The sequence below is a fragment of the Terrapene carolina genome, unplaced genomic scaffold, assembly GCF_002925995.2.
Source record: "Terrapene carolina triunguis isolate 2854851 unplaced genomic scaffold, T_m_triunguis-2.0 Scaffold210, whole genome shotgun sequence".
Lineage (NCBI taxonomy): Eukaryota > Metazoa > Chordata > Testudines > Emydidae > Terrapene > Terrapene triunguis.
In genome coordinates, this window is record NW_020664561.1 from 8194903 (window position 1) to 8218509 (window position 23607).

At 45.8% G+C, this 23607-nt stretch overlaps 2 protein-coding genes across 5 annotated transcripts in view; one reads left to right on the plus strand and one right to left on the minus strand.

The window, feature by feature from the left end:
• Positions 1-9874, minus strand: part of LOC112107428 (ankyrin repeat domain-containing protein 45) — a 33796-nt gene extending 23922 nt beyond the window's left edge. Inside the window, exons 1-5 of the mRNA XM_029912342.1 lie at positions 9592-9874; positions 8650-8817; positions 3237-3331; positions 2147-2285; positions 655-739 (exon numbers count right to left, since the gene is read on the minus strand). Coding sequence (XP_029768202.1) covers positions 687-739; positions 2147-2285; positions 3237-3331; positions 8650-8817; positions 9592-9874 — 738 coding nt within the window. The 3' untranslated portion in view covers positions 655-686. The remainder of the gene's footprint in view (positions 1-654; positions 740-2146; positions 2286-3236; positions 3332-8649; positions 8818-9591) is intronic.
• Positions 9875-16442: 6568 nt separating this feature from the next.
• The window catches only part of LOC112107368 (kelch-like protein 20), a 42110-nt gene continuing 34945 nt past the window's right edge, over positions 16443-23607 (plus strand). For 2 of the 4 annotated variants that reach the window (XM_024201032.1, XM_024201029.2), the window contains exons 1-2: positions 16443-16526; positions 19588-19653. In XM_024201032.1, coding sequence (XP_024056800.1) covers positions 19631-19653 — 23 coding nt within the window. In that variant the 5' untranslated portion in view covers positions 16443-16526; positions 19588-19630. Of the gene's footprint in view, positions 16527-16887; positions 17008-19587; positions 19654-23607 lie in introns of all 4 variants that reach the window. The other 2 variants (XM_024201030.2, XM_024201031.2) reach the window with 2 other exon arrangements.

The window sequence follows — 23607 nt, forward strand, 5'->3', positions numbered from 1 at the left end:
TACACCTGGGAAAGCATCAAAGAGGTACTGCAAGGTCAGGCTGATTTTTTAAAGTGGAAAGTTCAGGGTGAGCAGGAGCTGGGGATCTCATGCAGGTCTGCAAGTAGTAGACTTGCGGTGCAAAAAAACACTATAATGAAGACCCTGACCCTGAGAAGGGCTGCCCCTTATTAGCGTCACTGGGAGTTGCAGGTGCTCAGCACCTCAAAATCAGCCTCTAAAGTACTGAGGTGCTGAAACAACCAGCCTCTGGATCAGAAAGGGCCAGCAATGACACCTAGCTACAGGAGATCTAACCCCAAAGACTGTGTCTAATCTCAGCCTGAGTGGGTCATCCCTGCCTCTGACAGAGGCCTAAGGGGTCTGTCCCTTTCTTACGCTTTGGCAACACTTGTAAATCTTGTCATGCCAATAAAGTCTCGTTGAACTGAATTGAAAGTGCCACTGACCCAGGTAACATAGGGTAGCCAGCACCTCATCTGACCTTTCACGAACCGCAAAACAACCTTGCTATCTTGGCATTTAGAAACTGATCACAGATGGGTCCATGCTGCTGGGTCTGCATGTGGACCCAGCCTCTCCCAAAGTTTGGCTCTAGGGCTGTATGTTCAGATTAATGACTATATATGTGTGAGGCTTAAAAAAATATAAGACCTGAGACAGGCAGGAGCTGTGGAAATGAAGCTTCAGATTTTGCTGCAGTTCAGCGCTGACCTGGTGCTCTTAGCTGTCGGAGGACCTGCAAGACAGCAGATTTCCAAGCGATGCTTCATTGCGTTCTAATACTGCCTCCTCTAGTGCAGTTACAGACTAATGGATATGGCAAATACAATGCGTTGCAGCTGAGAGAGCTGAGAAAACTGTCAACATCATCACCAGACTTTGAGACAGAGGGCTATGTGCTCTGGTCACTTTTGACAGCAATGCTGAATGACCATTCCCTTGCTGTGTGCCCCTTCCTCATCAGACCTATTGAATCTCAGTGCTTTTAGTCCCTGGGAGGGGTTTTAGTCTGAAGTCTCTGATGTGCTCTCCGTCTTAACTCTAACTAACAAAGTCTTTGTCTGGGAATTTCCTTTGGTGTCTAAAGGGAGTCCTAGCACAGCTGGCACATGCAGAACGACTCCCTTAGAGCTTGCAGGGTCTCTTCCCCATCACTTGCTTCCCCACCCCTTCTGCTTTACAGTCCTCTCTGGCTTCATTCTCATGACGGAAGATGACTGGGAAAAGATTAACCAGTACGTGGGGACTGAGTGGGAAGATTAGGGTAGTCAAGGAATTCGGCTATTGAGGAAAGCAGAGCCTGCGGCCTGGGCTGGAGAGCAAGGGATTTGGATAGAGGAGAGAAGCGGGGAGTGGGAGCACTTAGGGAGGGCTCCGGTTGGAGGTAGTGATGAGTTTGGAGGTGCTGGCCCTTGGGTTTTGTGTGGCTCCAAGGTCGAGAATTTGGGTGGCAGGGGTCAAGAGGCTGGGTGACTGAGGGACTGCTGGGGTTTGGGAGCTACAGGGGAGTGGGAGGGCATCCGAGCCAGGGATAATTGGGCATGAGATATGTTTGCGCAAGGAAATCCAGGATTTCCCAAGGCAGTGGGAGGAAAAGAGCCCGCTGCATCCTTAGGAGGTTCCCTGGCCTCTGGCGTGTCCTTCTCACATTCCTAACTCAACAGTAAATAACTCTTCAGATTCATTCCCCCCCATCGCAGGTTCCCATCTCTCCACCCGCATTCCGTTATGGCACCTGTCTGCCTGGAGTCTGAGCACCTTCTGTACACACAAGGATGGAGGTGTTCATCCATCCCTCCCCGCCTTCCAGTCAGCAGGGGTGGAGACCAGCACAAAGCTACACTAAAGGACTAGAGAATTGGGCCCATAATCTTTCTGCCTCAGCACACCCTCAGGTAATCTTGTCCTAGAAATACCATATACTATGTTGTGTAGGGCAACACACGTGTACCATTTTAATTTATATGGTCACTCAAGAGCCCACCCTGTATTCAGTGGCTATGACTATTTGAATTTATTTTTCAATAATTTATTAATGTATATTAATTATTATAAATTATTATTATTATATACAGATATTGATAATCATATAACAGATTCATCCTGCCCGTCAGGCTCTGAGCTCTGTAGCCCCAATACTCACGGGGCGTGGCCAGCTTTGTGAAGATGGGAAGCATGATATCTTCCAGCTGCTGCTTCTGATCCAGGAAATCTTGTCTGGTGGGCTCCTTGGCGTTCTCAAGCCAATCACATTTTACACGACAGGCGCTGAGACACATGTTCTGTAGAAGAGACAAGGGACATTAACCTTTAGAAGGCGACCTCCAGAAATTAATTACTTCGTTTTAGATGAGGTTACGAGTGGCACCTCTCGTTCAATCAGAAGGCCAGGTAGCAACCCAGGGTCAAACTGCCCGTATGATCTCTTACATGCCTGCCTCTGCCAGCCACAAAAGAGAGGATGCAACATTGGCCTTCTTGAACTGAAACTGGCCTCTCCTGTTAGGAGTTACAAATAAGGCACATAGATTAAGTTTATATCCGTTAATTGAAGAGAGAGGTATGGTGTAGTGATCAGAGCACAGGACTGGGAGCCAGGAGCTCCCAAGATATCATCCAGAACCGGATACTCACTCTTCCTGTGCCTCTGGGTTCAGGAGAACTGGGTGCGACTCTCTTCAGAGCCCATAAATGCTGTTGGGCTACAGGAGATGCTGCAAAGCAACATGAGGTGCCGAGCGATCCAGCGCTAAGAGTGCAGTGAAAGGGCTAGTGCAGGAGGGAGGAGCGTAGGCTCCATTCTCCCTGTGTAACCTTGGAATAACCACTTCACCTCTCCGTGGGTCGCTTTCCCCATCTGTAAATGGGGATAACACTCACCTCGCACAGGACCTATAAGGCTTCATTCATATGTGCAAAGCATTTGGGCTCAGATCCTCAAAGGGATTTAGGTGTCCAACTCCCATTGAAATCCATGGGAGTTAGAAACCCAAATACCTTTGCAATCTGAGCCTTTGTGTTTATCCAGCACCTTCTCCAGCAGGCTATCAAAGTACTATCATTCATACGCTGATCTGCTCCCCATTGCAAGCACTGCTGAGTGTAGTCTCCTCCCCTCTTATTCTGCAAAGGGTGGTGTGAGCAGAAAACATATCCTCACATGGAATCAAGAAGGCAGTTCTAAACTTTACTGCGAATAGGTCGGTTCTCCTGATAAGAGCTCAGCACTGTACCTTGTCTTCCTTGTTCAGCCTTCCCTGCACCTTCTCTGGGTCTGCAATCGTTGCCTGGATGTGGGTGATGAACGTCCGCAGAGCCTGCTTAGCTTCTGCGAAACAGGACACACACGATGAAGAGACAAGGTTAGTCATGGGGAAGTACTCACAGAACGAGGCAGGGGCTTATAGAGAGACAGACTGCTACACAAAAGGAACCAGCCTTGTGTCCCATGTTGATCCAGACTGCTTTAAGGCTATTTAGGTACTAATTATTTGCCCTTCCTTGGAAGACCTTGGGGTTTATAAATATTAACGAATGGAGCCTCATCATACTCCCGAGAGGTGGATAAGTCTATTGTCCCATTTTACAGATTGGGAAACTAGGCACAACAGGACAGATCCTCAGCTGGTGTAAATCACTGTCTTCAATGCCAATTTATGCCAGCTAAGGATCTAGAAATGATGGGCCTGCTCCTGTGAGGTGGTGGGTGCCCCTCGTTCCCCTGGACTTCAAGGGAAGTCCCAAGAACTCAGCCTCCCACAGGGTCACACCTACACTAAGGATCATCTTTGTAGGCTGCAAACCTGAGGGGTCAGTCATTGGCAAAACTGTGTATATTAGAAAGAGCACAATGCAGAGCATTGCCCTGACCAAGTCATTGGGGGGCCAGACTGTGAACCCCTGACTCACAACAGAGAAGTTACTCACAGGAGGAGCTGTGACTTCAATGGGACTAGTTGTGTGCACAAGGGGTTCACAACCACTCAATGACACCAGGTTTCTCATGTTACCTAGTTCCATAAATATAACTGGCTGTACTAGAACAGCGTCCTTAGCAAGTCACACATCTGTATTAATAATAGTTTGCACTTATATCGCTCCTTTCATCTGTGGATTTCAAAGCACTGTACAAAACGGGTCAATATTATCTCCATTTTACAAATGGGGAACTGAGTCACAGAGCGGCTAAATCAGTTACAGAGCTGGGATTAGAAGTCAATCTTTCTAACTCCCCTTCCCCACTCTAGCTGCTAGACCATGTTAGGCTGCTTATATCTTTAACTTCTTATGGTGCCCACTGAAAAAAGCTTTGAGATCCTTATGACATCACAATATCTTTCTTGAAAGCAAACGCCACTGGCTGATGATGTCACCAGCCAACAACTTCTCCGGCACTCAGGACTGGAGCTTGGTCCCAAGCCACGAAAGGCCAGGGTGGAGTGGTTCATTTGCTTAAAATCCATCCAAGGCACTACAGTATGAACTCTAAAGGCTATTTGCTGCTGGATCTCTGGCTGCAGTTGGTACATGCTGACGATCAAGTCACTGGAGACCTTTCCTCTTAAAAAAAGAAGACAATGTTTGTCCGAGGTGTCTTCCTAGTCTTTCCTATCTGGATTGCCTTCTTGTTCCAAAACAGCCTCTGCCTTTGTGATCGCCCAAGCTGGGTCAGAGTTGGATGGGAAATGCTTCCAGAGGATCTGGAGCAACTGCAGCTTGGAACTCCACTTCAATCTAACTGCCTGCCCTACCCTCTGGACCAACTGTCTCATTGCTTTACTCACCTGGAAATAGCCAAAGGATGCTTGGAGGTTTTGTATGTCAGCTGCAAAATTATACTTTTCTTCCTAGGGGGCTTATGTGTACGCTGTCTTTGGAACAAATTGAGAAGACCGCAGAAGAAGGTAAGTGATGTAAATGAGCAAGGTAGGAACGGTGCAGGTTAGATTAGAGCATGGGACTGGAAATTGACTAACTCTGCTACTGATTCACTGGGTGGCCTTGGGCAAGTCACTTAAGCCTAACTTTTCAAAGGTGTCTGCTAATTTTGGGTGCCTCCATTTTGAGGCGCCATTGAAGACACCAAGGCCAAGAGGTTCAGAAATAGGAGACTAAAGCTAAGTCCATATTTGGGCACCTCAGAAAGTGGCCTGATTGTCAATAATACCGAGCACTCAAGATCTCCCATTGATGGTACCCATCTCTCCAGGGGCTCTACTGTGTGCTTGTCACTTTGGGAAGTCAGACTACTTATTTAGGTGTTGAAATATCCTGTGTTGGCCACAGGCGGTTGTCAGCTTTAGAGTTTTGTGCCATGATACAGCTAGAGGCTATGAACAGCTAGAGTCAAGGCACTTAAAAGTGGGAAATAGCAACCAGCCCAGGATAGCACCCACCGCTTTGGCTTGGATCATCCCTGAGACTTGAGTCCCATTTCCTGAGGGAGGTGGTTGCCCTCTGGGTATGGCCAGAGATCTAGGGAAACCCACCCTTATGCTATTACTATTATTTGTATTAGAGTAGCACCCATGGTGGTCGGTGCTGTACAGACAGTAGTAAAACAAAAATAGTCCCTGCCCCAGAGAGCTTACAGTGTCGGTTAGTGCAGAGGTTCTCAATCTTTCTCTTTCTGAGGCCCCCGCAGAATGCTATAAAAACTCCACAACCCACCTGTGCCATAACAACTGTTTTTCTGCATCTAAAAGCTAGGGCCAGCGTTAAGGGGTAACAAGAAGGGCAATTGCCTGGGGCCCTAGGCCACAGGGGGCACCGTGAAGCTAAGTTGCTCAGGCTTTGGCTTCAGCCCCTGGTGGTGGGGCTCGGGGCCCCAGGCTGCAGTCCTGCATGGCGGGGCTTTGGCTTTCTGTCCTGGGCCCTAGCAAGTCTAGCATTGGCCATGCTTGGCGGACCCCCTGAAACCTGTCCATGGCCCCCAGGGGACTCCTGGTTGAGAACCACTGGATTAGAGTTACCGAATGGTGCTCTCTGAATCCAAAGAGGTAAGGAAAGGAGCAGCGGAGAGATGAGAGGGGGTAACACTCCAAACATTTGGTGATCACCAAACAGTCGATGCCTGGGGCCTTGCTGCTGCAAACACCGAGCTTTCCAAATTAATCCAAGTCCAAAGATTTGCTCCGGCTCGCCCACGTGGCAGGGCTGCCATCTGTACTCAGACCACACACACCCTCAGTGAGGCAACATACTTGCACCTGGGCTTTCAGATGGAGTCAGATCTTGGCCCAGGTCCTCCAAGTATTTTAGCTCCTAACTTCCACTGAAATCAATGGAAATTAGGAGCCTAGATACCTTTGAGGACCTGGGCCCTGGTGCTTTTGGGGCAGAATGCTCTATGTCAATGGGACTATTCACAAAGCAAGGTACAGCTCAGCGTAAGTGCATCAGGAAGTGGCCCTTACAGCTCAGTCCTGCTCACACCGATGAAAAGAGGAGTTTTGCCATTGACATCAGCAGGCCCAGGATTAGACCCTTTGTCAGCAGCCTCTAGAAGATGCTTAAGAAACATGACTTGTTGATCATTTAAAATGCTTTGGCTCCCTCTTCAGCACTGTTCCAAGAGGCTGGAAACCTCTCCATGATCCATCAAAGAGGAAAGGGCTGATTTTAAAGGGACAGGTCAACTGGGCCTCATCGTTTTAAACTGAATTGCTATTCTGAGGACTGAACCTAATGGCAAAGGACTCTGTAGCATGGGCTCGCTCAAGAATTTCTCTCATGCACCATGAACATAACATAGGAACAGCCAGACTGGCTCAGATTTGTGATCATCTAGCCCAGTGTCCTGTCTCTGGCAAAACCAGACACTTCCGAGAAAGGTGCAAGAAACCCCTTATAGGCAGATGTGGGGGTGATCTGCCCCCAGGAAGGTCTCATCCTAGTCCCTGAGAGTTAGAGATTGATTTAAGCCCTAAAACGGGCAACGGAGACATTTGAAAGTACTGTAACAGCCAGGATAGAACCCAGTGGGAGCCTTAGCAGGTGGATGGGAGGATAAGTCTGAAGTTTTCTTATAACGACCTGCAGAAAGTAAATCTCTGGAGAACAACAGACTGGACCAGATCCCCAGGCTGGTGTAAACCAGCATACCTCCATTGAAGTCCATGGGCCAGATCCCCCGCTAGGGTAACGAAGAGTAGTTCTGCTCAAGTCCATGGGCCAGATCCCCAGGCTGGTGTAAATCAGCATAGCTCCACTGAAGTCAGTGGAGGTGACTTACACCGGCTGAAGATCTGGCCTGCGGACTCTTGAATTGGTAAGTAAGAAATCCAGGCTGATGGCTTTTGGCTCTCGATGAAAAGAATTACTGTCACAATGTCATCTGCTTTGTCTTTCCAGGTGTCCGTGGAGACCTCTTCTGTTTCTGTCACGACAGAATTTCATGCTGAGTGCACCTGCAACGTGGACAAAATGCTCTGCAGGCTGGTGGCAAACACGTCTACCATGAGGAAATACCTGAAGTATGTATGCCACCATTGTAGGAATAAAGCCAGGCACCAGAAGTTAAGTAAGAAGAGGAAGGAAGAAGAAATTAAGGATGAATTGATCTTCCCTATTTGTCCATACAGCCACAGCTCCAGCACAGATATCATGATGCAGGAAGTATAAGGGAAAGGACTCCTCCTTGGACAACAATCATATTTTCGTGCTCTAATAATTATTTATCCATATTCTTTGCTACGATGTTGCGAAGTCAGGAGAGTGGGGACGACAAGGGCAGAGCCAATCTGAAGTCGATGTCTGTTTGTCTGAACGTTTATCTAACTATGACAGTTTGAGAGTTGAACGCTGTCGATGTTCCCATGGACAAGGTGGGGAAGGAGGAGAGGAGAAAGAGGGACTATTAAAAAAAAATCTTTCAGAAGCGTGGTGACGGCAGTTTGAATTTGGAACGTCAGTAAAATAACATTGTAGTAGGCTGAAAGAAGCCCCAGTTCTCTCCTGTGATCCAGTTGCTTTGAGCCACTCCCTCAATGCAAGGCAGCTGGAAAGCTGCCTTATTCCAGATAGTTGGGGACTCCTCTAGCCAAAGGTGAATCCCCATATGGCATGGAACCAGAATAAGTGCTGTACATCAGCTCCTCCAGCACAGTGGGCATGGCCAAGGAACAGGGGGCATGACTGGAGAGCCACTGTGTCCAGCAACCCCTGGCTGCTAGAATGGCCCCTTAGGGCTGTAGCTGCTGGGTCACACCAGGGGCCAAACTGCTCCCTGACCACTTTGCATGTCAGGGAGCTACACGGACAGGGTAAACCAGCTTTGTCCCTTTTCCTCTGTTCCTTCACTGAGCATCGCTTGGCAGGACCAGAGAACCTCAGCCTGATGCTTTACATTTCTGCTATCCAGGACTTTGCTTAGAGCATGGGCACCAAGGGTTCACTCACAGAGTTACTGGTGCAGCTCTCACCTTAGGAGCTGCATTTGTTGTTGGATCAATCACCTTACAGGTCAGGCCTAGAGTAGTATTTAAAATTCATTTGACCTACAGACATGGGGGTCAGATCTTCAGCTGGTGTAAATCAGCATAGTTTCATTTACTCCAATGGAGCTCTGATGGACTTTCACCAGCTGAGGCTCTAACCCATGGTGATCACAACCTCCCCTGTGTAGATGGGCATTACCAGTCTCACCTGCCCAGTCCAGGAATTCGACGCAGTCTGTCTGTGCATAACGGTCGGCTATATCTCGGGCCTTTTCACCCCGGAAGTTCGTCGCTAGAATATCAGCTTCCAGTTCTACCAGAGTTTTCAAAGTCTCTAGCTGGCCCCAGGCCGCAGCACAGTGGAGGAGTGTGTAACCTGGGGGATGACAGAGAAGTCATCAGAACCAAAGGGAGAGGTATCTTGCTGGGGGTCAAATGCCAGCTAATAATACTTTGCATTTTCAGAGCAACTTTCTTCCCAAAGTGCTAAGTACATGTGAAACCCCCTGTAATGCAGCCGCCACTGGAGGGGAGGTCAGCAACTAACCAGTGCTGCACAGCAGAGTGAGGGCGGGGAGAAAATTGTGTCCAAGGGCAATCCTCAGACAAAATCTACAGGGAAGGAGCCAGCCATGGAGGGGAGGGGAAAGGCATGTGGAGTCTGGAATCAGTGGTACGACAGAAGAAAGGGAAGTTTTGCAGCAAGTGGGTTAGAGAATTTAGGTTGCAGGAAGTGAGAGATGACCAAGCAGCTGGGACAACAGAACAGAAAGATCAATTTCTAACAGTGGAGAATTTCAGGAAGGGAACAGAGGAGAGGCCAGGATAGGGGGAGTGAGTGAGCATGGAGAGGAGGTGAGTATAAAGCCACGTGGGAATCTAGGGTCAGATCCAAAGCCTAGTGAAGTCAATGGAAAGGCTCCCATTACTTCGGTGGTGCTTGGATTAAGCTTCACAGAAGCAGAGTGGCGAGTGGAAGGAGTAATTGAATGTGAATGTGAATTCAGAGACATCAGGATAAGCTTGAAGGAGCAGAAGGGCTGATCCTGCACCAATGAAGTCAATGCGTCGGCTTGGATGGGAACTGGGTCATGGCCGGAGTGAGCAGGTGTGGGGCCCAATCCATTGCCCGCTGCCGTCAGCAGCATACCTCTGGCTGTTTTATCCTTCATGACCACTCCGTATTTTGCCAGTGCTCTGATGACTGCACTCTGTCCAGCCATGCTGGTTGCATACAGTAGGTCTCTCCCTACGATGTCCTTTTCCATGAGAAGTTGCATGGCCTTTTCACCATCAGGGTCTTCTGGGTTGGCAAAAATCTGCTGCACACCCTCCACATCTCCAGTGACAGCAAGCCTCAGGAGAGGGTTAAAATACTCTGGCTCCTTAGGCTCCCCTGTATCTGCTGGCTGTGTTGCTTCTACTAGCTCCATTGTCTCTAGAGCAATGTCTGCCAAAAAAGGAGGAACAGTATGGAATCCTTTAAAGCAGCTGATTGGTTTTGTGGTTTGCCTGTATATATATTCATCAGGATTGTAACCTGGGTCTTTTCTGAAATAGAATGGGGCACATCCAATATTCACCAATGACCCTCCCTGATATGAATGTATTCTTTTTATTTACAGTGTGGCCAACTCTCATTATTTTATCGTGGGTCTTGTGATTTTTCTTAAAGCCCCAGCTGTTGGAACCATGATATTGCATGAGAATCTCAACTTTCATTTAAAAAACAAAGTACACTTCGTGCCTTGTGGCTGCAGAGTACAGCTGGAAAATGTCAACCCTAATGGCTCAAATCCCAGAAGGCAAATACCAAGAACCCAACATTTACTATTTTTTTAAAAACTCATGATTTTAAAGCCAATTTTGTGATTTGTGTGAGTCAGACTCATGAGTTTTGAACTTTGGGGCTGGCAATACTGATTTTACATTGTTACCAATGCGCATGCCAGTTTTGCAGAATGTAGTGTTTAAAAGGGCTTGCCACCTAACTCAGGCGGAGCAGATCAAATTAACTAGCGACCACATTAAGTGCAGATCATTGTGATAAATTAAGACAGATTTCCATGAGTTTATACATCATGCAGAGCTTGGTATGAGCAAGACACTGAACTTTCTTTGAACTCAGTAGCCCTTACATAAAGATTTCAAATGTGATTTTTCTGCCCAGTGTCAATTTATTTCCAGTATTGTACTGTATATTCATCCCATTACTGGCTCCTCCTGCTGGCTAAAGTGAAACATAGCAATTCGCAGTTTTACTTTTTACTGGGCTGCTGGAGAAGGATAATTATTTTGGTATTGAAGATCATGGGTTCCTATTCTCTTGCAGCTGTTGGGGAGTCTGCAAGACTAATTATTAGAGTAGACCACTGAAAGTTGGGATTGCTGGGTTCTAGACCTTGCTTTGTCACTTATTAGCAATGGGCTTGCTCCATCACCCACTGAAATCAATGGAAAAACTCCCATTGATTTCAGTAGACATATGAGGCCTTGTGTGACCTCAGAAAAGTCACATAACTTCTCCATGTGTTGGTTTCACCACTGGTAAATTAGGGATAATAATGTAAATTTGCAAGGTTGTTGTGAGGCAATTAATTACAGCCCGAGGAAGCTAGCAACAGTGATATTGGTTGGGGGATAGGGACATAGTTTTTAATCCCATTGAAACTGGGCACACTATGTTTTTTGTATATATATGGACTGTCAATTAATTGTAGTTAACACAAGCGATTAAGACAAAACAAGTTAAATTAAAAAATAGTAATTAATCACAGTTTTAATCACACTGTTAAACAATAATGGAATACCTATTTAAATTTATTATAAATATTTTGGATGTTTTTCTACATTTTCAAATATTTTGATTTTGATTACAACATGGAATACAAAATGTACAGTGCTCACTTTATATTATTTTTTATTACAAGTATTTGCACAGTAAAAAAAATAATGATCCAAAGCAGTGCAGACCAATGCACCTTCATTTGCATCATCTGAGTCAGATGCCACCAACAGAAATTAACACATTTCTTTTAATCATCAGCATGGAAGCATGTCCTCTGGAATGGAGGTCCAAGCATGAAGGGGCATACAAATGTTTAGCATCTGGCACGGAAATATCTTGCAACACCGGCTACAACAGTGCCATGCGAACGTCTGTTCTTACTTTCAGGTGACATTATAAATAAGAAGCAGGCAGCATTATCTCCTGTTAATGTAAACAAATTTGTTTGTCTTACCAATTGCCTGAAGAAGAAGTGGACTTTTGTTTTTAAGTGCAGTTATGTAAAAAAAAAAATCTGCATTTGTAAGTTGCACTTTCACGATAAAGAGATTGCAGTACAACACTTGTATGAAGTGAATTGAAAAATACTTTTTCTTTTATCTTTTTTACATGGCAAATATTTGTAATCAAATAATATAAAGTGAGCACTGTACACTTTGTATTCTATGTTGTAATTGAAATCAATATTTGAAAACGTAGAAAAACATCCAAAAATATTTATAATATATTTAAATTAGTATTCTATTATTAACAGTGTTTAAAACTGTGATTAATTGCAAATATTTTTATCTCATGATTAATTGCAATTCTTTTTTTAATCATTTGACAGCCGTATATATATATATATATTTGTATAGCCATTGTTTATTTTCATTTTATCACAAAAGCACTTATCCACAGATTTAAAATACACAAACACTTAAAGATTAAGGAACAAAAACACAGGGGACTTTTATGTCTATGTACTCCATAAGAGAGGGACTTTCTAGGGACAGTTTGGTATGTATTTTCCCAGGATCAGGGCCTAATTTAGTTAATTCAGGACAGAGGATTACGTGGTGTCCCAGTGAAGTCAGTGGGGCTCTGCACAGGAGAAAGGGTCCATACCTGGAAATTGCATCAGGCCCAACGTCACTTAAGCTGACAGGAACCATTTTGTTTCTGTTTTCTCATGAGAGGGCAAATACATTCTTACTGTGAGGCTACTTCTCTCTCCAGCCCATGGGAAAGTGCCATTTTCACAAACATTTAAGAAGAAAAGCCATGTTAGAGGAGGATTTGTCATAGAAGGACCTGATCCTGACTGGTGCTGGGTGCCCCAGACTCACTGATCCCAGTGGGAGCTGCAGGTACCATGCTCACACAGTTTTCAGGGTAACTGTGTTGAAAAACATAGGACAAAGGGCCAGCTGCCAAGAGGAAGCCCCCTGCACAGTGGCATCGAAGCTCACAAGACAGGGGCCCGCTGTTCTCTGCTCAAATGCTTCTTAGTGGCTCCCGACTGGACCCAGGCTGCTGTGGGACAACAAGCACCACACCTGCCACGTCCCACAGCTCCCTAGTGCAGATTCTCAGGATCAGGCCCTAAATGACCACACTGAACAAGACACAATTAGGGCCCCATGGCCCCTCTGGGGCTCACACAAACCTGTACACAGCGGGGATGTCCTCACCTCCAAGTCCCAAGAAAGCTATTCCCGGCCCTGCCTGGCCAACACCGATGCAGACAGCTTCTGCTGTTGCCATAGCAACAGTTCTCTGTGTGCCACCGTCACTCTCCTCCGGATTCCAGGGAAGGTTGACATCATGGAATGGCCCCGCCCAGCCAGCTGGGGGACAAGGCCTGCTGCCAAGGGTTCCGGGGTGCACAATGCCACTGAGTCTGGAAATGAGAGGGAAATCACTGGTGAATATGGCTGGAGGAATAATCAAAGCCTTCTGATGCCAGCCTGCATCTCCTGACACTGTAATTTTTAGGGAAGGGATTTAAAAGCCATTTCCAAACCCTTGGTATCATGTCAGTGAGCTGTCTTTAAAATTCCTCTCAGGTCAGTGATGTCTCTGGGAGTCACACAAGATTTTGGACCAGACTCTGCATAGCCACTAAGCAGCGGCCTGACTGCAAGTGAATGGGAGTCTTTCCACTGTGCCTGGCCCTAGAACAAGAAAAGGGATATGCAGTGTTGTTGTGGTGTGCTGCCATTCCTTTTCTTGAGACAAGGTGGGTGAGGTAATATCTTTTATTGGACCAACTTCTGTTCTCTGGTTGAGAACAGAAGTTGGTCCAATAAAAGATACTACCTCACTCACATTGTCTCAAGAAAAGGAATGGCAGCACACCACATAGCAACCTGCCACCTGATTGGGAATGGACAGTAATGAGCGATGGACACAAGGGATCCAGCCCCAACACAGTGTGGCCCCAATCCTGGGTGGGTTGTACCTGCCCCAACAGATACCTGAGGGGGTCTGTCTTTTTTTTAAAAACATTTTGACACTACTTGCATAGCTTTTCATGCCAATAAAGTCTCCTTGAATTGAACTGAAGTTAACTTTAGTGGACTTTGGATCGGACCCAGGTGAGCAAGAGGGTTGTAGGACACATGAAGTTTCTCTCCTTTTGCCCATTCCCACAATGTCTGGGTGCAATCACAATCCCTACAGCACACAGACTGCTCCCTCCCACTACCCACTTGATACGCAAAACATGCCAAAAGCAATGACGGGGAGGAGGGGACGGGGAGTAGCGTTGGCTGATCGCAAAAAAAAAAAAGAACACACCACAGTTTCCTCAGGATAGTGCAGCATCTGCACACTGGGGGCTTCCAGAGCAACTTCCGTGGTGGAGCAGAACTCACCCTAGGCAGAGTGATATATAAATGTCACAATCAAACCTCCCACAAGGTTTGCAAGGTTTGCCACAAGGACTCGTCATTTTTTTTCCCCAAGAGAGTGTAACGCATCAAAAAGGAAGGGAGTTGAATCCACTCTGTTTATTTAAGAAATTAAGGAGATGCTGAGTTTGCTATGCAATTCTAACAAGATAGCACTTTGCATTCTTAGGTTGCCTCATCAGGGGATCACAAAGCACTATGCAAACATTGATTAAACCTCACAACCATCCCACTTCCAAGACAAAATTGCTACACTGGGGATGAGTCATAAGATTGTGATGCTACCTTAGCACCTGGAGATGCAAAGGAATAATGTTTCACAGATCCCAAAAGTGAGTTCAGGACCCATAGGAACCTGTAATTGCAGGACGCCTTGTGAAAAGCTATATAATCCTGACAATAATTGGGTGACAGTCTTTCCTGTGAGATCATGTTATACTAGCTCCATTTTACTGGCTGGGGAAACCGAGGCACAAAGCAATTTAATGACTTGCCCAAGACCATACAGCAAATCAGGGCTCTGAACCAGGAACAGAATCCAGGAATCCTGACTCCCAGTTTCCTGCTCTAATCTCTAGGAAATACTTCTGTTTATTCACATCAATGCACAGTGAATTCCCAGAGCCTAGTGAAACTGATATAATAATTGATAATCACTCACTGAGCTGAAAAGGGCTGAATGATCTGCCCCACATTTGTTTTGAAAAGGGTTGTCATGCTTAGGAAGGAGCAGAAGTCTTTGTAGAATCAGAGTCCAGTTGAAGTACACTGACATGAGGTCTTGCAACTGCTCTTCTTTCATTTTTGACCCAACACAAATCTGCTATTCTCTCATCAGTGTTATTGCCTGGTGTGGAGATGGGAATTGTCTTGAGTCATTCTGAGCATCTTGAGTTATTCTGATAGGCAAAGAATAAAAAACACAACACACTTGTTGCAGAGGTTGCAATTTGTAGGGTACTTTGATATTCTTTGGGAGGAATGGTGCTCTAGAAATTTAAAATATTATTAGTTCAGGTTTACTTAGGCTGCTGGATTGTGCTGGAATGTTGGACTAAGTCCTGAGTTCTATACCTGGCTCTATCACTAACTCACTGTGTGATCATGGGCCAGTCACGTAAATTGTCCATGCCTCCATTTCCTCATCCGCAAAATGGGGATAATAATTCTTACCTAGCAAACAGGAAGAAATCCCACCTGTCCCCAAAATTTCCAGGGTCATCCCACTTTAAATAAGTGAAAATGTGCCAAGCTTCATAATTATGGATCCTAATGTAGCCTGAACATGCCTACACATTTTGAATGTTTAAAAAAAATATGTGACCCTGCATTTTATTATTCTGAATTCTTGTCATCAGGAGTGCTGAGTCATTAAGCCACATTTGGTGACATTTTGCACTGTGGGTTGGTGGCACTTCACCGTGATATGGCTATGCTTTGCCCCAACATGGTGATGCTTCATTGGGATGTTTCTCCACAACAGTTCGCTGTGATGCTTTATCATGACACAGTGACACTTCACCGTGATGTGGTGCTACTTTGCTATGATGCTTTCCTGTGGCCTGGTGATGCTCTGTTATGGGATTATGACCCTTTGGTGTGACTATTTCTCCATGACACACTTCCATGATGGAGGGATGCATTGCTGTGAGGTGAACGCTTCTCCAGGACACTATGATACTTGGTGGTGACCCATTGCCATGATACAGTGACACTTTACAGTGACCTCTTATCATGACACTTTGCTGTAACATTTGGAGGTGACCCATTACCATAATACTTGGTGGTGACTGTTGCTGTGACACAGCGACACTTGACAGTAGGGTTGCCATTTCAAAAAATAAGGGACTGTTTTTTTAGCACTCTCACCCCACTGCTCCTCCCAACATTATTATGATAATCAATCAATAAAATAATAATAATAATTAATAATATAATAAGCAGTACTCACCTACATTCGCGTGGGGTATTTCTTGCTGCTTTTTGCAGCACTCAATAACTCCCGATCTTGTTCAGAGATGAAAAAATAAAGGACATCCTTGTAATAAGGGACTGCTGGCCACCTTATTTGGCGGTGACCCACTGCCAGGAGGCTTTACATGACACTTCATGGTGGTGCCGTGATAACTCAGGGCGATACTAGCGCAGTCCGCTGCCATGACGGCCAGGCGTTCGCCTTCAGCCTGGTCCCGCCATTGGGCCCCCTGAGCCTCCATCCCCGGGGGAGGAAAGGGGGCGGGCCGGTTTGAGCCCGGAACGGCGGTGTCCGCGGCTGCGGTTCCGGGGGGAAGGCTGGGGAGGCCGGACCGCGTCCTGCTGGCGGAGCCGACGGGCGGAGGGGGCTGGTTACTCGCTGTTCCGGGACCCGCAGCAGCAGCACCCGCAGGCACAGACCCCGCGCCCGTGAGTGACAGGGCGGGGGTCCGGGTCCCTCCTCCACCGGCTACAGCCTCCCAGGCCGTGGCTCCTTCAGGGGAAGACTCCCCCCACCCCCCGTTCGAGCGAGGGGGTCAGGCCTCCGCAAGGGATGGCGGGGGGCCGGGCCTAGGGGCTGGGACTTGGTGGGGAGGGGGTGCCGGGGATGAGGGGCGAGGTGCAGGGTCGGGGCTGGGGGAAGGGAGTAGGGGGAGGAGCAGGGTGCCTGGGGTGCAGGGTCGGGGCTGGGGGGGGGAGGGGCTTTCCATCTTCAATTGTAATCCCTTAAAATTCCCAATGCATCCGTTTGCCGACCCCTCCTCCCCCCGCTTGGACTGGTTGGGAATAGACAGTGGATCACGCTGGAGCCTTGTCTGTGTCTTGAGGGTACTGATGGTATCTGAGTGCACCTCCCATCCTGGGCTCACCATACTGCCTTGCAAATGTGAACAAATTATCCAGCATCACGGTGAGATGAATACCTGATTTTGCGGAGAGTCTCAGAGGCAAGATGGTAGTTAGGGGGCTCATTCACATTGGAAGTCAATACATTTAAGTTCTTAACTGCTGTTTGTGCCTTTGAAATTCCCTCCCCTCCCCCAGTGTTACAGATGGGGAAACAGAGGCATAGAGATTTAAACCTTCTTATTGATGAGGTATGAGGAGTGATGATGCGCCTAGGGGCCTGATCCAGTATTCTTTTGGAGGCTGGGGGATGCAGGGAATAATGTTGTTTAAGTTGCTTTTCTATATTTCAACAACATTATTTGCTAGTTCTCTTGCTGACTTCTTTTTGTTTCATGTCACGTCTTATGCATGACGTGATGCAAAAGGAACATCTTGTATCAGGAGGTGATAGAAAACCAGCTATGTTTATCCATGAAAACAGCAGCATATATCTGCTATATAGCTATATCTGTGTATATCCTGGAGCTGGGGCCACTATGAGAGAGAAAAGAACACTATTAATTGAATGGAACAACAAATGGGACTAAGTATTACTTGGTGTTACTATCCCAGTGAGGACATTAAATCAGGGACATTGTAGCAAAATTGTACAGAAATTTATTTTCTTGATTTTAATGTTATTTTGAGGGGATTAATTCTGACACAAACACAAAAGGACTGTGAAGAACATAGCCTGTTTACTGTACAAAATGCCTGCAGCATACTGTGAACATCTTCTATTCACATTCCTGTAAAAGGGTCAGGTGTAGACATGCCCATTTATCTAAATGTATACAGGTGATTCATGACATCCAGTACTGTTAATCTTGTAGTGGAATGATCTTTATAATTCTCTGAAGCCCCTTCATGCATGTGAAAAGTGTTTCACACGTTGCATTAGAGTTGCATGTGCTCAACACCCCCCAGGAATAGGTTCCAAAAGATTTATTAGTCACATTTATTAGCAAATAATAAATAGGTACTGATAATTTGAGAAGCCTGCAAAACTAAAGATAGCAAATCTAAACATCATCTTGATTAATCAACAACCTCATTAGGGCAAAATATTAAATTTTCCCTATGCGTTCATAATATATCATGTTGATGGAATATACGTATGATTGTTTCTTGATCTGACCATACAAGATTTTTATAAATTAGGCCGCAAAAACAATATGTAAAGCTAAACCTTTAATATATACAGGAGTTAGGGAATTATTATTATGCCCATTTTACATATAAAGAACTGAGGCACAGATTGGTCATAAAGGAAATCTGTGACAGAGCGGAGAATTGTGTCCAGATCTCCTGAGTTCCTGTCTGGTGCCTTAACCACAAGACCATCCTTTTGAAGCTTTTTTCATATGCTGAGGATGTCTTCTCTTGTAGATGGTATAATTTACTGCTTTCCAGTCTCCTAGCAATGTTGTGCATCTTGATTGTTTGTGAAGTGCTCTTTGATTCTTGAATAGGTGCTATGGAATTCGAAAGTATTGTTATACTGCTCTTGCTTCTTGAGTTCAAATGTTAAAGGCTGTTATGAAACACCACAATACAGAGGGAGTATTTGGTGTTTCCGTAAAGTTTAGTTTATATATTGGCTTGATGTTCCTATTTTAAAAGAAACATGAACATTGCACTTCTTTTTTGTACCTACTATAGATTCTTTTTACCTACTAAGATTGAAAAGCAAGTTGTCAGCCTCCACTCCAAACCCCGCTTTGTCTCCTGCATTTATAATGGTGTTAAATATATTTAAAAGTGTTTTTATTTTATAAGGGGGGGTTGCACTCAGAGGCTTGCTATGTGAAAGGGGTCACCAGTACAAAAGTTTGAGAACCACTGGTTTAAAGGAAGCTGTATCAGAAAGCGGAGTTTCATTATATTAGTCATTTTTTAAAATAATCTAGTTGACAAGTGTTCCTGTAAAAAGAGGGTGTATTCAGCATTAGAATTGGAAGTCTGAGGAGTACAAAGTATGTAACTGTTGCTTCTACTAAAAAGTAAATATACATTTAATAGAATTGGAAAGTGAGTTACAGTATCATGCAACTTCATCTATTTATTCTGTGGATATGTGGCTTTGTTAGCATTCCTCTTACCTCTGGGACATACAGTTGTCCAGACCCTAACCTGATCTTATACCAAATACTGACCCTAGGTCAGTGCTGTACTGTTTAATGGGTGCCATCTTTTTCTCGTAAGTGTGTGAAGTATAAATATTTTCTGGCAGTTTTTTGGAAGTGTGAGAGAAACATCCCATTCCCCACCCCCCAGTGTCCTAGATAACCTTTCCTTCCTTGATAAAATTGTTTAGAGTGTCCAGCGTAGTATGCAGCTTACTGAGCGCATGATGGGTGTCACATTTGTCTACACCATCACTGTGCTAAATGTATTAAACTCATTATTTGTAAGGTGCTTAACTTTTCTTCTGTCTTATTCTCTGTAACCCAGCCATTGTTTAGTGAGATTGTGAATTTTGCAGCTGGATAAGGGCTTCTAGTCATACTATTTGGGTATGATTAGTTATTGTTTGTATCATGGTGAAGAGCTGAAATAGGACATACTTTCACTTTTTTCATCCTTTTTTTTCTCCCCTTAGGTCAGGTCTTGAAGTGTAAGGTGCAGGCTTCTCTTCACGGTGCATGGACGGAAAGCCAATGCGCAGGTAAGGTGCAGAACAAGAAATGATTCTTCTCTGATCAAAACCTGACATTGATATTGAGTTGATTTTGTAAGTAGCTAGCCCATGACATGTTTATTTGAGGTGTGTATTGTACAACTAACAATATTTATTTTAAGGGGCAAAACTAAACATCTGTTAACATGAATATGCTGTTAGAGAAAGGAAGTATAGAAGATATGTGTTGCCATAATCATCCATTTTAAAATAGTTCACTGTGTTGCTTAAAAAATGTACTTTGGACCACTTATTTTATGGTGTGATTATACCAATATTTCCTCATGAACCATCTAGCAGTATTTCTTAAACCTAATCATGCTCCTGATGTGCGTTACTGTGACCTTTACTGTAGACTCCAGTTCTCTACAGGCTGAGGGGATTTGTCTCTTATTTGTGGATAACTAATTGCATCTACTGTAATGGGCTGTGGACACATCTGCAATCTCTTCCTGTATAATGCTGACATCAGCTATGTCAGAAACAGTCTCTGTCCTGTAAAGGAAAGAAGTATTGTGTTGTTAAAAAGGGACATTGACCAGCCTGTTTGACGTGAATTGTATCTGCCCATTTTGATGATTTTAATAATGAGTGTGCCATAGTTATGCTCTATAGCAGATATATTTATGTATTTTTAAACAGGCTGCCTACAAAAGGCCTATCTGTGTTTGCATGGTTGAGAATCACTTTTCAAAGGTATTGGACAGCCAAGACTCATGAATATCACCTAGCCTGATATACTGGTTGTGTCCCTTAGGTCAAAGTATCTGTTGGGGAAAACTTATTAGATGCACACTGGTAATCACATAAACACTACAGTAGGAAAAGAGGTGGGATTTTAGCATAAGCCACTTTGTAGAGGGATATTAATTACTGCATTTGCAGAAACGAGTGCTAACATAAACTTGGTTGTGTAACAGGGTGGTAGGAATTGCATTGTTTATTAGCTCAGTAATGTCATTCTACAAACCCTTATTGAGTTAAATGAACCCCTCAACAACCAGAAAAAGATTATGTATGCTACTGCTTCAGTTACGCTAATAAATACATCCTGGGACGTGACACAGGTGTCATTGTATCATTCAGCATTTTGCTGAGACAAGGAGACTGATTTAGGCTGTGAGGGGACACAGTTGGCTTTCTACTGTGAGTTTTTTTTCCTCAGAGGATGGACTGAATAATCTACCAGATATTTCCATCTTGATCTTCTGCAGTGGGAGCAGTTTAAACATTTTTTAGCAACCATAAGGCCACATCTATTCTATTCAGGTTCTTGTACTGCCCTCATCACTGTAGTACCTGAATGCTTTGCCTAAGAGCATAAAGCAGTGTGATAAGCATTTGCTATGTGTGGCCTCCCTCCCCCCCCCCTTTTTGTGTGTGTATGTGTGTGTGTGCAAGGGAAAAAAATGTGAGTTTTTTTTTAAAATTGTTTCTGCATTTATTTTGGCTGCTGTGCTGTATGACAAGGAATGGAAAGTGTTGAGGTTTGAGGTTGTTTTTCGATCCTGTGGAAGTTCATTTCTCAGCCTTAGCTCTGTCTCCTGCACAGACAAGTTTACCCTGGCAATGAACAGCTCCATTGTGCCTGAGCAGCAGATTTGTCTATCATGGTCCTAATCCTGGAACATTAGACAAATTTTTTTAGATATACTGGGTCCAGACCCTCTAGCACCTTGAAGAGGACAGAGATCTTGAATTTGACTCAGTGTTCTATAGGAAGCTAGTGGAGAGAGCAGATGACAGTTGTGATGTGCTAATGCTAACTTGTGTTGTTGAGGTGTTTGTGCTGTGTACTAACTGGAGTTTCCTAAGAGCTGACAGTTTCATGTCCAAGTATATTGCATTGCTGTAGTCCAGCTAAAAGCTGACAATGGCATGGATCTTTTTTTGTGGGAGGGGACTCCTAATCTTTTGCATATCTCTGGGAGCTCTGTGTGGGCCATGAAGTTCCTGTTTTGTTTGTTGTTCTATTGCTTATTTGCTTCCAAAATGTATTTCAAACAAATCTTGCTATGAAATCAAGTTGTACTATTGGGGAAGCATTTACTTTTATCCTTAATCAATGCTCTACAGACATAGTAGCACCTTGTGTGATGGTCTTGTCAGAGCTCACAAGCAAAGTGGGGTTGGGCTGGGTCATTATTTGGATAGATGATTATGTTAGGTCTGGTTTCAGAGTAGCAGCCGTGTTGGTCTGTATCCACAAAAAGAACAGGAGTACTTGTGGCACCTTAGAGACTAAGGCCTTGGCTACACTTGCGCATTATAGCGCAATAAAGCCGCCAAGAGCGCTCTACCTCACTCCCCGTCCACACTGGCCAGGCACGTAGAACGCTCTGACTCTGCGGCTGGAGCGCTCCTGGTACTCCACCTCCCCGAGAGGAATAACATTTGTTGTGCTCTCGCTGGAGTGCTGCGGCGCCAGTGTGGACACCTAATACGCTCTGATTGGCCTCCGGAAGTGTCCCACAATGCCTGTTCTAGCCACTCTGGTCATCACTTTTGAACTCTTCTGCCCTGTCCTCAGGTGACCAAGCGTCAGACCCGCCCTTTAAATTCCCTGGGAATTTTGAAAATCCCCTTCCTGTTTGCTCAGCCAGGTGTGGAGTGTTCTCAGCGCATCTTTCCAGGAGGCTGTGCCTCCACGCGCCAGGCGATCCCCAGTATGGAGCAATGGCAAGGTGCTGGATCTCATCAGTGTTTGGGGGGAGGAAGCTGTGCAGTCCCAGCTGTGCTCCAGTCGTAGGAATTACGATACCTTCGGGCACATTTCAAGGGCCATGATGGACAGGGGCCATGACCGGGATGCGGTGCAGTGTCGGGTTAAAGTAAAGGAGCTGCGGAATGCCTACTGCAAAGCCCGCGAGGCAAACGGCCGCTCCGGTGCTGCCCCCGCGACCTGCAAATTCTACAAAAAGCTGGACGTGATACTTGGGGGCGATCCCACCTCCACTGCAACGACCACCATGGACACTTCCGAGCCCAGCACAGCAAGGGTGGGGGGGGGAGGAGGAGGAAAGCACGAGCGATGGTGCTGAGGCGGGGGGAGACACCCCGGAATCCCTAGATGCATGCAGCCAGGAGCTCTTCTCGAGCCAGGAGGAAGGCAGCCAGTCGCAGCGTCCGGTGCTTGGGGAAGGACAAACAACAGAGGAGGTTCCTGGTAAGCGGCTGTCTTTTCAGGAAGGAAGTTTTTAGGTACGGGCTCTTTGGGCGAGGAGAGTAAGGGCTGCATGCATGCCTAGATGCGGAATAGCGCATTGATGTGGTTTATCACATCGCGGTAATCGGCATCGGTGATCTCTTCAAAAGTCTCAGCCAGAACATGAGCAATGCGCCTGCACAGGTTTATTGGGAGAGCCAGCGTGGTTCTTGTTCCAGTCAGGCTAACGTGTCTGCGCCACTGTGCTGTGAGGGGCGGGGGGACCATTGCGGCCACAGGCAAGCTGCGTATGGGCTAAGGCGGAAGCCACATTGTAGGAGAAGACCCTCCCTTGCTTCCCTGGTCACCCTCAGCAGCGAGATATCTTCCAGGATGAACTCCTGTGGAGAATGTTGGGACAGTGTTCAGTGTAGGTGCCCCCTGCAGCTGTTGGCTCTCCCCAAGGCACAGAAACCCAGAGGTGGGCTGGTGCCAGAATAGGAATATGCGTCCCATCTATCGCCCCTCCGCAGTTAGGGAAACCCATTTGTTCAAAGCCAGCCACAATGTCATGCACGTTACCTGGAGTCACAGTTCTTCTGAGCAAGATTCGATTAATGGCCCTGCAAACTTGCATCAACACAATTCCAACCATCGACTTTCCCACTCCAAACTGGTTAGCGACCGATCGGCAGCTATCTGGAGTTGGCAGCTTCCAGATTGCAATAGCCACCCACTTCTCCACCGGCAGGGCAGCTCTCAATCTCGTGTCCTTGTGCCGCGGGGTGGGGGCGAGC